The 14,020-nt window shown below is 33.8% G+C and overlaps 2 protein-coding genes across 3 annotated transcripts; one reads left to right on the top strand and one right to left on the bottom strand.

The window, feature by feature from the left end:
• Window positions 1–4,032: 4,032 nt before the first annotated feature.
• On the top strand, window positions 4,033–5,821 carry LOC133335665 (protein stunted). Of its 2 annotated transcripts, none has more exons than XM_061543978.1 (3): window positions 4,033–4,157; window positions 4,341–4,471; window positions 5,771–5,821. In XM_061543978.1, exons 1-3 carry the CDS (start codon window positions 4,126–4,128, stop codon window positions 5,791–5,793), a joined length of 186 nt encoding a protein of 61 aa, XP_061399962.1. In that variant the 5' UTR covers window positions 4,033–4,125; the 3' UTR covers window positions 5,794–5,821. The 2 variants fall into 2 exon arrangements, with proteins under 2 accessions (XP_061399962.1, XP_061399970.1); XM_061543986.1 differs by lacking the exon at window positions 5,771–5,821 and adding an exon at window positions 4,582–4,656 and having other exon boundaries at window positions 4,104–4,157.
• Window positions 5,822–6,184: 363 nt separating this feature from the next.
• On the bottom strand, window positions 6,185–11,085 carry LOC133335612 (peptidoglycan-recognition protein LE-like). The gene is made up of 6 exons (XM_061543925.1): window positions 10,893–11,085; window positions 10,409–10,705; window positions 10,231–10,335; window positions 10,097–10,161; window positions 6,445–6,659; window positions 6,185–6,389 (listed from the first exon to the last, which is right to left on the bottom strand). The coding sequence occupies exons 1-6, from the start codon at window positions 11,083–11,085 to the stop codon at window positions 6,185–6,187; spliced, it is 1,080 nt and encodes a 359-aa protein (XP_061399909.1).
• Between the last annotated feature and the right edge of the window lie 2,935 nt (window positions 11,086–14,020).

Below are 14,020 nucleotides of genomic sequence, written 5' to 3'. Positions count from 1 at the left end.
ACTTACCTTCTGATCAATTTATTGTGTGATAGTTTTGGGATATGCACTTCCTAATTGATCCGAATTATTACAATTTAATGGTTTAGAATTAATTCTTTAATTCTCAATATTTGAATATCATATTTAGTTCTTTTTTATAGAATTGTTTGTGTCTGAAAAAAACAAGTATGTCGTTGAGTTATAGTTTAAAAAAATTAATAGATACAAGGTAGTTTTTTTGTATTTGTTTGTACTTAAAATGGTACTACAAAAAAATCTAAATATCAATAGAAATCATTTTTTATTCGAAATCCAATATAATCATTGGTTGAGAAAGTGCAAAATTTCCATCAAAACCAAGGAAAATGAACAATGTTGGCAACGCTGCTTAAATTTTTGGTATGTTGTTGTCCCCGATAAATATTATATGGAGAAGGTTTGAGTTCTTGCTAGATGTACATATTTATTGTTGCCATATCTACATATAGTCAACAAATCTCACAAATGGTTAATTCAATCCTAAATTTCATTTGTTGTTTTTTTTTTGCTGATACAATAAGAAATGAAAGTGGAACAATAACACTGTGACACATTTTCAACATGAAAATCTTGGACCAATCGGGACCGCCAAAATCTGTAAGCTTATGATCGTAGAAGAAAACACCTAGCTGGGTTTTTAATTTTCGACCCAAACCCTAGATTAAATTCAAATTTGGAACAGATTGGATTATTAGTTTTTGAGTTATCGTGCCGGCCATTTGTAAAAACACTGTCTCGAAATAAACGCCTTGAACGTTTGAGAAGCTCTTCTGACGTCGCTGACACAATAAATCGAGTATATTTGCAAGAGTTGTTGAGGTTTGATATCCACAAGGTTCGAGTTAAATAGAAAATAAAAAAAACTTTTTTTTACCGATCGTCATATCACGACTAGCTGAGTCGATCTAGACATGTGTGTCCGTCCGTATGTCCATTATAATTTGTAAACACGATACAGGCCACAGTTATGGACCAATCTTCACGAAATTGTACATGTAGGATGGGTTAATGCCAATGAAGACTCCTGTTGTTTTTGGTAAAAATCAATTAATATTTAGGGGTTGAAATAAACCAAAAACTTTATTTTTGTCCGATTTTCTGATCGCTCCACAGTCCGCAACTATGGCCCAAACGTCGCAAAACTTTACATGGGCCGGAGAAAAAGCGTGCCTGTTTTTGATAATGATCTGTCAGTATTTAGCGGGTGAAATGGACCCTCACTTTTTGGTGAAAAATGACAAAATTTGTATTCTGTTGTGTATATATTTACCCCTGAAGGACACAGGCCCGAGAAGTTGATAGTATATCCAAGAGGAGTGGTTTACCCTTAAATTGATATCAATTATATTGTCTGTATTCGGATGTGGGAGTTACACTTAAATATTTACAGGTGTTTACGTATTCAGATATTATTTAGTAGCCCATTACCACACTAGAGGGCGGAAATATAGCCCTGATTGCTTTGAAATTTTCCATGAGGTTCCAATTATGCTCAATGGTTCCAATTATGGTTATGGTTTAGGATGGAATGGACCAAAAACTTAATTTTTTGTGTTTTTTAATCTATAGGCCACAATAATAACCCGAACATCACAATACAGCCCACGGCGAAGGGAATGTGGAAAAGTAATTAGAAGCGCTATACTGAATATTAGTAATATTCGGAAAAAATGTCGGTGTAAGGAAAAGGTGCTGTTGACCTCTATCACGAAATATTGCCCAGGCTCCGAAAAACATTAGAGTTCCGTGGGAGTTGTGCAAGGTATCATATTGTCGGCCCCGTCAGACTATACTGCTCCGCTCACTGGATTTTAAATATCCTTAAACTTCACTTTGGAAATTTTACCACAGGTAGCCCTTCTGATGCTGGTCACGATGTCATTATGCTTTCCAAAGTTATGACAATAAAATGCTAACGCATTTTAAACCCTGGTCCAATTCGTTGGTGATCTATGGTTGGTAGGGCTAAAAATTAATAAAACCGGTAGTCTCCATCTTTGAATTTAATCTAATTTTAGAATATTCCTATTTGTAAAAAAGTAAAGTAGCCGATTTAGTACTCCCCGATTATTCATTCTGGCAAGGTGTATACATCCTCACTACCCTTAATTTATTTATTTAATATTTTATAAAAAGTAATCGCTATTAATTATTTTCATCTTCTCAGACTTTTCATGTTAAAACCCGTGGTTGGTATAATATTGGTTATAATTTCCTAATTGGCTGTGATGGCAATGTATACAAGGGACGAGGCTGGGGTGTGGAGTGTGCAACACATTTCGTTATAACATATTTTGAATAGAAGTAGCTTCATTGGAACTTTTATGCATAAGCTGCAGACACAACGGGCATTGAACGGGCCTAGGAAGATGGGATCCATTAGTTGATCTAGGCTTGGTATAGATAATAGGCTGCGCAAGGTTTGCTGCAAATAGAACATTCCACTTGCCAGAAATTGAAATTATAAATAGTGAAACCCTCTGTGGGGGAGGTAACAAAATGAGTGAACCAATGGGTCCCATTTTCGGACTTGATCTAGGTTTGGTAAAGATAATATCGCTCATTTGCTGCAAGACCGATATAAATCAAAAATCGTTATTTTTGAGTTAATGATGTAGAATTGTTCCCTATATCAGACTTCATATTGTGTATAAAATTCAGATGATTATGTCATACACACTCTAATTGAGAAGCTTTAGAAGTTCCTCTGTCCCATATAAAGTGTGAATAATTTAACAACTTAAAACACATTTTCTGCAAAATCGGCAGCAAATGAGCGATATGTTGTGCAAGGTTTGTTTCAAATTGGAGAAATAATTCGCCTGAATTTGGACTTAAAACTTTTGAAAATTTTGAGCCTTTGTTTAGGAGTTACCAAAAGGAGTGAACCAATCGATCCCATCTTCCTACTTGATCTAGGCTTTGTAAATATAATATGTTTTGCAAAGTTTTGTTCAAATCGGATGGTCCGATTGCATGATATAAAATTTATTTTTTGCACAATTTTGAACATCTTTGAACTTGAATGTCCGTCACAGATGGACGGACAATTGTAAATCGACTCCAAATTTTCTGAAACGGATTTAGTCCAAAGAAACATGGGGTCTAAAATCAATATTTCCATGAGGCACATTTCCATCGTATAAAAGTGTATATACCCTCATTAACCATAAATCTGAGGACATGAAAAATTCTGTTCGTAGCACATTGTTCCAACAATCCATAGAATTTCTTTAATCTTCTGCCTACAATGAAATATTTTGTTATAATCATTAGCAAAAGATCAACTTATGGTAACAATTTGAAAATATTTTTTAGTTTTGCTCCTCGTAAAGTAAATTTGTTCCCAATTTTTCCACCAAACGCAAAAAGGTCTTTATATCCCGACTAGCTTCGGAAATTTGGATTTCGCCCAAGGAGTGCCTTAACTTCCTCGTCAATATTCGGTAAAAGATTGGCATGCCCAAATTGTTAAAATACTACACACACATACAATTACATACCGTTACTTTTTTAATACAGCAATTATGCGTAGTTTTTCAAGAAACTATGACGCATTAATACCAGAATTCCATTTCACGAATATGTCTTTAACTATTTCACTATTTACTTCAATTATATATTGATTAATAACACTGTAATTTTATAAAAAATGTTACGACTTAAATTAAAAGCAACCGAACGCGAAAACATTTTCTTATTTGACTGTCATTTTGGTGGGGAATCGGTAATCGATAACAACGTTTATTTACAGAAATTTAATAATTGAAATAAACTATAATATTAATAACAATTGTATTAATGATTTAATAATTTATATAAAAAATCAGAAAATTAAATTATTTACAGATTTTAAATGTTTGTTTAGTTGGAATAACAAAAATATGTTTATCTGCTCGATAACAGAAATATCGATTTTAAATGGTTTCTCACCAAAAGAAAAAAAATAACCACAATTCAACTGTCCAATATTCGGGTATTTGATATTTTCACATCTTTGGCACAATTGAGAATTTTCTTTGACAGACTACACGAGCTGCCGAAATTTTGCAAAGTTTTACTTCTTTTGTGAAAACTCTAAATTAAAGAAAAAACTAATTCAGCAAAATGACTAACGCCTGGAGAGCTGCTGGCCTTACGTAAGTAAATCGAAAATTAAAATGGAGAACAACAATTCCAAAAGTTGACATAATAATTGAAGAAAAAACAAACAGAAATTACGTAATTTACGTCATAGTTTGTTGAGGCGGCATTACGTCTAGGATAATATTCAACAAATTGTGGAAGATGTAACTAACATTGGTTTTCATTTAATTTTCCAGCTACATCCAATACTCCAACATCTGCGCCCGTGTAGTGCGTCAGGCTTTGAAATCCGACTTGCGTGCCGAGGCTGCCAAGCGTAACGAAAGCCATGTCAAGTTCACACCATGGGCTGATGGCAAACCTGCCCGTAAGTATCAGCTATAAATCAAATATAATATATATTTATTAAATATATAATAAAACTAATTCTTATATATTTCTATTTTTATAAAAAAAATAATTATATGAATATTACAGATGAAAAGTGAGATCTTTAGAAGTCACCATTATGTGTCTTTTTAAAGAACCTTTTCGTAGACATATTGTAAGTTCTAGATATATAGAGTGTTTCGTGTATAGTTCGTTCCCCAACAAGAAGTGTTTGGATATATCAGTCAACTAACAATATGTCACAGTCCCAAATGATAACTATGTGTGCAATATCCCAAAATTATTGCAGCAATCAGCTTTATTCACAGTTCCGAATTGTAACTACTGTAACTGTTCAATACCCAAAAACAAAAAAGCAACTTCCTATGTTGAAACCCCATTCCCACAAAACATTGCTATTTTCCGAAAATAATTATTTCTACTATGAATGTTTTAAGCAAATATTGGCCTACTCCAATAGGATATGATAAAATTGGAAAATATGCGAAAACATAAAATTGATTTGGTTGGAATGTAACTACTGTAACTGTTCAATACCCAAAAACAAAAAAGCAACTTCCTATGTTGAAACCCCATTCCCACAAAACATTGCTATTTTCCGAAAATAATTATTTCTACTATGAATGTTTTAAGCAAATATTGGCCTACTCCAATAGGATATGATAAAATTGGAAAATATGCGAAAACATAAAATTGATTTGGTTGGAATGAGCAAAAATTAAATTAAAAACAATTCCCATAAATAATCACAACAGACTAATAATTTAATATTAGGACTCTTTTTTAATAGCAATCAACCCTAGTTTTAAATTGTTGGGAATTCACATTTCCCAAAATGTTAATGTATTCCCAAATTCAAATTAAAACAATTCTAAATTTAATTTCCTAAAATCTTCCTTTTTTGAAACCATTAAACTTATGACATTTGTTTCCTTATTATCTCCTCTCCTTCCGGAATTATGGCATTTCTGTCTTGTTCATTTGCAACAAAACCCCTCAATTGTTCATTAAATTTTCTACAAATTTATTTTTGTTTTATTTGTTAGTATTTATGTTTTTCAAAAAAAAAAAATTATTCCTCTCCAAAAAAAAAACTAACAGAAAATATCTCTAAAAACTGAATTATTGTTGACTCCCCAATTTTTTTCCTCAACAACAACTAACAGTGAAAAAATCTATAAACAGTTTTGTCAATCTCTGCAACTTATTTGTTAAAAATATTCATTTTTATTTAATTTTTTTCTAATATTTCTTGTTTTTATTTCTCTTTTTGCAGCTCGTGCTCAAGCCAGCGAATAAATTTAATCATATTTGTATTGGTTAAATATCTAAAATTCCATCATCAATTCTTAATTCAATGTGTTAGCAGCGGATTTCAAAATAAAAAAAAATACAAAATCTAATTTACTTTTCAAAATGTTAATGCTCTAAGCAAAAAATAAATAAAACACAAAAAATTATCGAAAAAAAATACCCAACAATCTTATATTTATTTTTTTTTTAATTTCTTAACTTAATACTGGGAAGGCAACATATATTTTCACAGCATCTGGTTAACATCATTGGCATAAACAACAAATGCACTCAGTACTAGTACATATACATTTTTGTTAAATATATATTTACTATATAAATATTATATAATTACTCCCCACAAAAAAACAAATTGTCATCTTCACTCTCTTTCGTGTCATTTTAAATTCGTTGTCCCCTCGGTTATGCTGCTTTCATTTCGATTATTGTAATAAGTGAAAAGCTCTTCCGAATCACCATCATAGAAATGCTCCCAAGTCTTAAGTTCGTCGCACAGTACAGCGCCAGGACTAGCCGTGCTCATAAATTGATTATGGGCCATTAGTTTGAAATTTTTTGTTAAATGATCTTCATCGACACCTCTGTAAAAAAAAATAAAATATTGTTGCATTGATGAAATTTCGATTTGTTATTTACCTTTTAAGTAAGTTTTTGCAGGCGTTCAACGCTCGTTGTGTCGGCAGCTTGTGCATAAATGTTCCAATAAAAGCTACTGCTATTGAAAATCTGTTGTAACGAAATGTGTGAGCACCCTCCACACCCCAACCTCGTCCCTCGTATACATTTCCATCACAGCCAATTAGGAAATTATAACCAATATCATCCCAACCTCGTGTTTCAACATGAAAAGTCTGAAAAGATGAAAATAATTAATAGCGATTACTTTTGGTAACATTTGTATGAAATCCGGCAAAATTTTATATGGGTGATATATGTAAATCTGAATCGATTTCAATAAAACTTCACACACATCAAACTGGACTAAATTGCGTACACTGTGCAAAATGTTGTCCCGATCGGGCAACTATTTTCAGTTTGATGCACGATTTACCTCAAATCGGACGAAACAATATATGGGAGCTATATCTAAATCTGAACCGATTCCAACAAAATTTCTCATACATCAATCTGGACTCAAGTCAGTACACTGTGCAAAATTGTGTCTCAATCGGACCAATATTGACAGTATGGTGCTCCTTTTGTATAAAATCGGACGAAACTATATCTAAATCTGAACCTGGACCTATGTCAGTACTCTGTGCTCCATTTGAATTATGGGAGCTATGTCAATCTAGAACTAATTCAGTACTCTGTGCACCATTTACCTAAAATCGAACACAACTTTATATGGGATCTATATGTAAATCTGAACCGATTTTCTCCAATTTCAATGGGGTTCGTTCTTGGACCAAATAAGTTACTTGTGCGACCTGTACTTTGTTTACAATTTAACATGAACAGACGGACATGCATAAATCGATTCTATGTATATTCTCAAAATGAACCATGAGTCTATCTCGATTCCTTTTGCGGGTTACAAACATATGCACAAAGACATAGAGTAACTTCGGGTAATGTGGACCATGCGTCAAATGTGGACCACCCCCCATATCTAAGAAAATGCTTGAAATATGTCAATGCCGCCTTGATAAATGTTTTCCTAATTAGCGAAAACAAACATCACACTTGGTTTTTAATAAATAATTGCAAAGTTGAAAATTTAGTAGTAGAAAATGTAGCTCTGATTGTAAAAGTGTGATTTGAAAATTTTTTAGCACAATAGTCGAACGTTTTTGCAAAATAGTCGAACACTTGTTTTTTCTCGAATGTAAAGAAGTTATGTGGTTTTCTTGTTTTCTTTAACAAAAATCTACGTTTTAGCTGTAATTACAATCGGTGATTTTTAATTTTTATTCATTTTTGAAGCCGATAATTATTTTTAAATAAAAATATTCAATGTCGGGTAATGTGCACCACTATAAAAAAGTGGGACCTTTTCAGGGGCCGAGTTCGAAACGTGGGTGAATTTAATATGCGATGAGGTATTCTATCCTCTGAAAACTCGATATGCGAAATTACAGGTGCTTCGGTTGGATAAAGAAGCAAGGACCTTCAAAATACCGCAAATGGGGCGGTACCCTTAAATGGGGGCTATTCCAAAACATGAACCCATATATTTTTGCATTCATTGTTACCCAAGAGTGTAATAAATTGAAATTTATCACAACCAAACCACAACCTACCTTTAACATACTGATACTCATTTCCCACACATACTGGTCCACATTACACGCCAAGTTATTTTTATTTGCAGCTTACAGTTTTTTGAAATATAATGCAATAACATTTTTATAGACAAATATATATAATTTTTGACCTGGAATATATTTAGCCAACAAATCTACTATGTTGTGAAAACAATTTGTTTTCAGTTTTTACCGTTGGTACGCCCACAATATCAAAAAAAGAAAATGGTGGTCCACATTACCGGAAGTTACTCTACTACCCTGTACTACAATGTGGTTAAGGGTATACAAATCGGGGAGTACTAAATCGGCTACTTTCCTTTTTTTGCAAATTCGATCGGGACTTTATATAGGTAGTTTGTTAATGCTCCAAATAAAGTGTTCCAAATTACTGACACACATTTTTTATTCGCCTGGAATCCGAATTGCCAATTGGTTAGCCACTTCCATGAGAAAATTCGGTTGAAGCGGAATTTTTATGTGAGTTTATATCAAAACTTCGACCTATATATACTCCACACAAATTGGAATATAATTCAGCCTACCAGAATCCTTTATACCTCTATTACTGCCCCATCGGTTGGAAAATGCAGCTAACGTCTTCAAATGATCGGAAACGGGATGGTTCCGTTCTATGGGAGCTATAATAGCCCGTAAACTAATCTATATAATTTCTGGTAGGAAGATTTGACACCCCATAAGAATTTAATAAACCAATTTAAAGCGAATTCGGTTGAAAAATATATCCAAGCCCCCCAAAGTTCCGAATAATGGATGTACCATTATATGGGCGCTAACCGGAAACATGAGCCAATATTGAACACTTTTAATAAATAGATTTTCTTCTCAATGGAAATCCAAAATATAAAATTACACTAATTTGGTGGAAGCACTTGTCTAAGCTCCCCAAAATGCCGAAGTTTGGGATGTAGCGTTGTATGGGGGATTTCCTTAATAACGTGAACCATTATTTTTTTTTTATGTTTAGTAGCAAGATTTAACACCCATGAGAACCTGAAAAATCAAAATAGAGCCAATTCGTTTAAAAAAGGCGCCCAAGTACGCCCCAAAAACCAATTATATGGGGGCTACCCGAAAAAAAGGGTCAATGTTGATCATTTTTGATGGGAACATTTTCTACTCATTGAGAATACAAAATATAAAATTGCTACCAAATTGTTTGAAACACGTGATCAAGTTCCCAAAATGCCGATCTTTGGGGTGTAGTATTATATGGGGCGTCCCTAAAAGATTACTACCATACCACAACCCAAAATAAGAAATTAGAAACATATGCACAAAACCATTAAAATACCGAATATTGGGGGTACCACTTTGGGACCACCCCGAAACACACGCCAATATTGAAAACTTTTTTAGGTAGATTTGATAGCCAAAGTGAATCCAAAATACCAAATTACGGCTGTTTCTGCGGAAAAATGTGTCTAAAAGCCCCAAAATACCGAATAATAGCGCGTACCCTTATATGGGGGCTACCCTAAAAAGTTGACCAATATTGAACATTTTCGGTAGGAAGGTTTGATACCCAATGAGAATCAAAAGTAGCAAATTACAGTCAATTCGGTTGAAAACCCTAAAAAGTTGACTAAAAAAGTTGACTAATATTGAATATTTGCGGTAGGAATAGGTACAGTTGATATCCAATGAGAGTCATTCGTATCTTTACAGCCACTTCGGTTGATACTTAATATTTGGGAGTACCGTTATATGGGGACTATACCAAAACGTGGACCTATATATCCCATTTTCAATACCAAAACTAGGAGTAATGCCGATTTATGTGAAAAATTTCAAATTTCTATCTTAAATATTGCAATCTCTATTGTGATTTCACATGCGGACCGATGGATATGCATTGACATTGAATTTTAATCCTGATCAAGAATATATACTTTATGGGGTAACCAGTTTATATTTCGAAGTTTTGCAAACGGAATGGCAAATTTAACATACACCACACCTTGAGGGTATAATAATAACGATTCAAATCAGATTACAAATGTGAAAAATATCGTAAATACCTGTATATCACGAATAATACCAATATTTTTGGCTTGCTCTGTTGAATCAACTGTAGCCGTATGACCTAAAATGAGAAAATCAATAAATCATTTAAAAAATACTTAAAACAATTCACAAAAACAATTCAACTTACAAATAATAACTAAATCTGTTGGTACATCAATGGGATTGTAGGGTTCAATTGGAGCCATTGCAAGCCAACGATCCCGCGATATTATAAGACAGGCAGGTCGATACACTAAAATAAAAACACACACACACACAAAATTTAATCAATGAGATCATATTGAAAAAAGACACAAATCACCCACCTGGTTTCTTTTTAACTTCAATTTTCCGTTCTGGTCTCAAGTCGGGCGGATTTTCGTCATTATTTTCAGACATGTCATCTGCTGCTGTTGTTACACTACTACTATTACCATCTTTATTAATTATAATATTGCCATTGATTTTAATAATATTTCCCATTACAACACTATTTGAATTTGAAATGCTAACATTGCCAAATGATGGTGGTGGCATTTTGCTAACAAGTTGAGTTAATTTTTCTAAATCTGGACATGTTGTGCTCAGCTGGGTTATATCTCGGTAGGGTTTTTCATCTGTTGCTAGAAAATAAACATAACTTTAGTTACTCTCAAATTCGTTGATTGACCTTCAATACTTTTGACTACAAATGTAATAAAAATCACAACAACAACAAGAGTCAAAGATTTGAAGCGCAACCAGTATTAATTCCAAACACATTTCACAAAAAATCCAATTAAATATTTTTATTATTTTGTAGATATTTACCTGATATCTTGTCTGATATCCATGTACCCAAGGCATGTTCTTCACCTGATTCCGAATCGCTGGAAGACTCAATAATACTCGACTCGACAATAGAATCTACCACCGAACATGTATCTGAATCCTCAAGTTCTATGGAATTTACCCAATTGCGGGTATTTTCCTCACTAATTCGCAGACGATCATTGGCATTCATTGTTATGGTACTGCAGTTAGTCTTGACTTGGATGGAGAAATTTCTTCCGCATTCCCTGTTTTTTCTTGTTTCTTATTATCTTATCATAACTCCCAATTGATCGAGTCAAGTGGCCGCAAGAGATGTTCTTGTTTGTTTCGGGATTTAGTGATTTAGTATAATTTACAAATGCATCGATTATAAAATATAGAGAGCGAAAAGTTGTTTCGAAATCTGATCGGAAAATTATTGGTTTTCTTTTCCACCAGTTCTTGCAATTTTAAAGTATCTCGCAATTAAAAAAATCTTAATCTCTTGTTTATAAAAACTAATTGGAACATAACAGGGCGACACAACATTTCTTATCAGATGCTGATTACCGAATACATGGATTGCAAGAGCAACTTGATTATTTTGACAGTTCTCAAAAAATGATGCCAAGTTTTGTAATGTAACGTATTGATATAAACGAGAAATACATTCGTGCCCCATCATGTTTTACTTACATATCGTATTTTATAGGAAAATAGGGGGAATTAATTTAAGTAATACCTTTTAGAAAATTTTAAAGTTCAAATTCAGTTCGTTTAGCTAAAATTGCGACCAGTAATATATTCATTATGGAAACAAAATTCGATGCCGATTTATGCGTGTCCGTCTGCCTATCTGTTGAAACCACGATAGAGATAGCTATATTTGAGATAGAGCTAAGATGGTTGGTATTGCAAATGAGGCAATTTCGGTCCACGTTTTGCTATAGCCCCCATATAACGGTACCCCACAAATATTCGGTATTATGGGGATTTTTGACACGTTTTTCACCGAATTTTGTTCTCATTGGGTATTAAATGTTCCTGCCGAAAAGGATCAGAATTGGTTCACTTTTTTCGATAGCCTCAATACCCCCATAACCCTCATTATTCAGTATTTTGGGGATCTTTCGACTCGTTTTTCAACAAAATCAGCTGTAGATTTGTATTTTGGATTCATTTTGGCTATCAGATCTACCTACGAAAAATTATCAATATTGCCTTATATTTAGGGATAGCCCGAATATTCGGTATTTTGATAGGTTTGGTACTATTTTCTAACTAATTTCTTATTTTGGGTTGTCTTACTAAAAATAATCAATATGGGTCCACCTTTTAAAGAAGAGACCATAACATATTACACCCCAAAGATCGGTATTTTCGAAGCTTAATCGATCAACTATTGAATACCTCAGATTCTAATTTAGTAGAAAAAGTACCTACCAAAAAATTATCAATATCGGTCCATATTTATGGGGTTTTTGGCGCGATTTTTAACTCTAATTTCATTTTTAAGGTTCTCATGGGTGTCAAATCTTTTTATATTTTGGATTATCATTGAGTAGAAGATTTCCCTACCAAAAATAATCAATATCGTAAGGGTACACCCATTTTTCGTTATTTTGGGGGTTTGGGCATGTTTTCAACCGAATTCGATCTACTTTAATTTTTCAAATTCTTATGGGGTGTCAAATTTTCCTACCATAAAATTATCTATGTCAGTTTACGGCTTGGTATAACTCCCATAGAACGGAACCATCCCACTTTCGGCATTTTGAAGACTCCAACCGTAATGTAATTTGGTATAAAAGTTCTGGAAGGCTGACTTATGTACAAAATTTGTGGAGTGTATATAAAGGTCCATGTTATGGTAAAACCTCAACTAAAATTCTACTTCTTTTTCGGTATTAATACATTTGAGATATCGAATTCCTGGTGAATAAAAAATAAATTAAAAAAGTCCCGTTTGAGTTTTCCAACTAAAGTGTCCCTAATTTGGAACACTATTTTTCGGAGCATGAACAATCTACTATCACTCATCATCACATAACACCATAAAATAGAGATGAAAGTAGGGCTTCGAATTAGCCTTCTGTGTTAGCATCAAATGACGGCATATGGGCTTCTCAAAAAGGGTTTAAAAACTGGTTATTTTTGCCAAGTCTAAGTCTTAACATTGCTTAGGATCTGTTTGTGGTCTATTCCGGAAAAGAATGCTAGGTTAATAATTGTTCTGCTACTTAGCGATGGAAACCTACAGAGTAGATGTTCAATTGTTTCTAGCTCTTCCTCACATAGATGGCAATAATCCACTCCGTTAATGTCTCATTTGGAAGTTAGAAATCTAATCTTGCAGTGACCTGTTATCCCCACAACAATTTTAATCTCCCTTCCTACTATGAGGCAATAGCGAAGAAGTTCTACGGCGAGAGAATTCTGGTCAGATGGTTTTTGAAAACCTGCATCCAGGTTCACATGACCATCTGTTGCCAACTACCTCGCAGTAGCTCAATAAAGTAGCCAATGAGATTGGATGACTGTAAATCCCCTCGAGCAAGTTCATCGGATATCTCATTCACTTCTTTGTTGCTATGTCCTGGAACCCAACATAATTTAACCATCCGTCGTATATAGTATAGAGCATCTTTGCAATCACGTACCGCTTTTGAGTTGATAGTGCACGAATTTAGTACCTTAAGGGCCACCTGGCTATTGACATATATAGTCACCGGTCCTATGTTATCGGCAATAAGTGTTTTAACTATTTCAGCCGTTTTCGTGGTTGCCAGAATTTCTGCCTGAAAAACGCTTCAAAGATCGTAAAGTTTATATTTATTATAACGCCTGCATCAGTACCTCCCTCCATCTTCGACACGTCTTTAAATATCGACAAACCGGTCAGAGATAAGGAGCCACTTGTCCAGTATTCTCTACTAGGAAACTCTACTCTGATGTCATTAAAGTCATTATGGGAGGGAATATAATCGGGTATATGTGAATATTCCTCTCCAAAGGGTCAGAATGTGTTTCGTGAGATGCGCGTAAGGCCATCGTGAGATGGCGGACATGATAACTCCTCACTGGAACATCGGAATCCGAAAATTCCAACGGTGTTAGAAAGAGCACATGTCTGTCTCTCGTATGAA

Source organism: Musca vetustissima, unplaced genomic scaffold (genome assembly GCF_032173495.1).
Source record: "Musca vetustissima isolate MV318-11 ecotype Yass unplaced genomic scaffold, APGP_CSIRO_Mvet_v1 utg15627, whole genome shotgun sequence".
In the NCBI taxonomy this organism is placed as follows: Eukaryota; Metazoa; Arthropoda; class Insecta; order Diptera; family Muscidae; genus Musca; species Musca vetustissima.
This window is presented reverse-complemented; position numbering and strand designations above follow the sequence as displayed.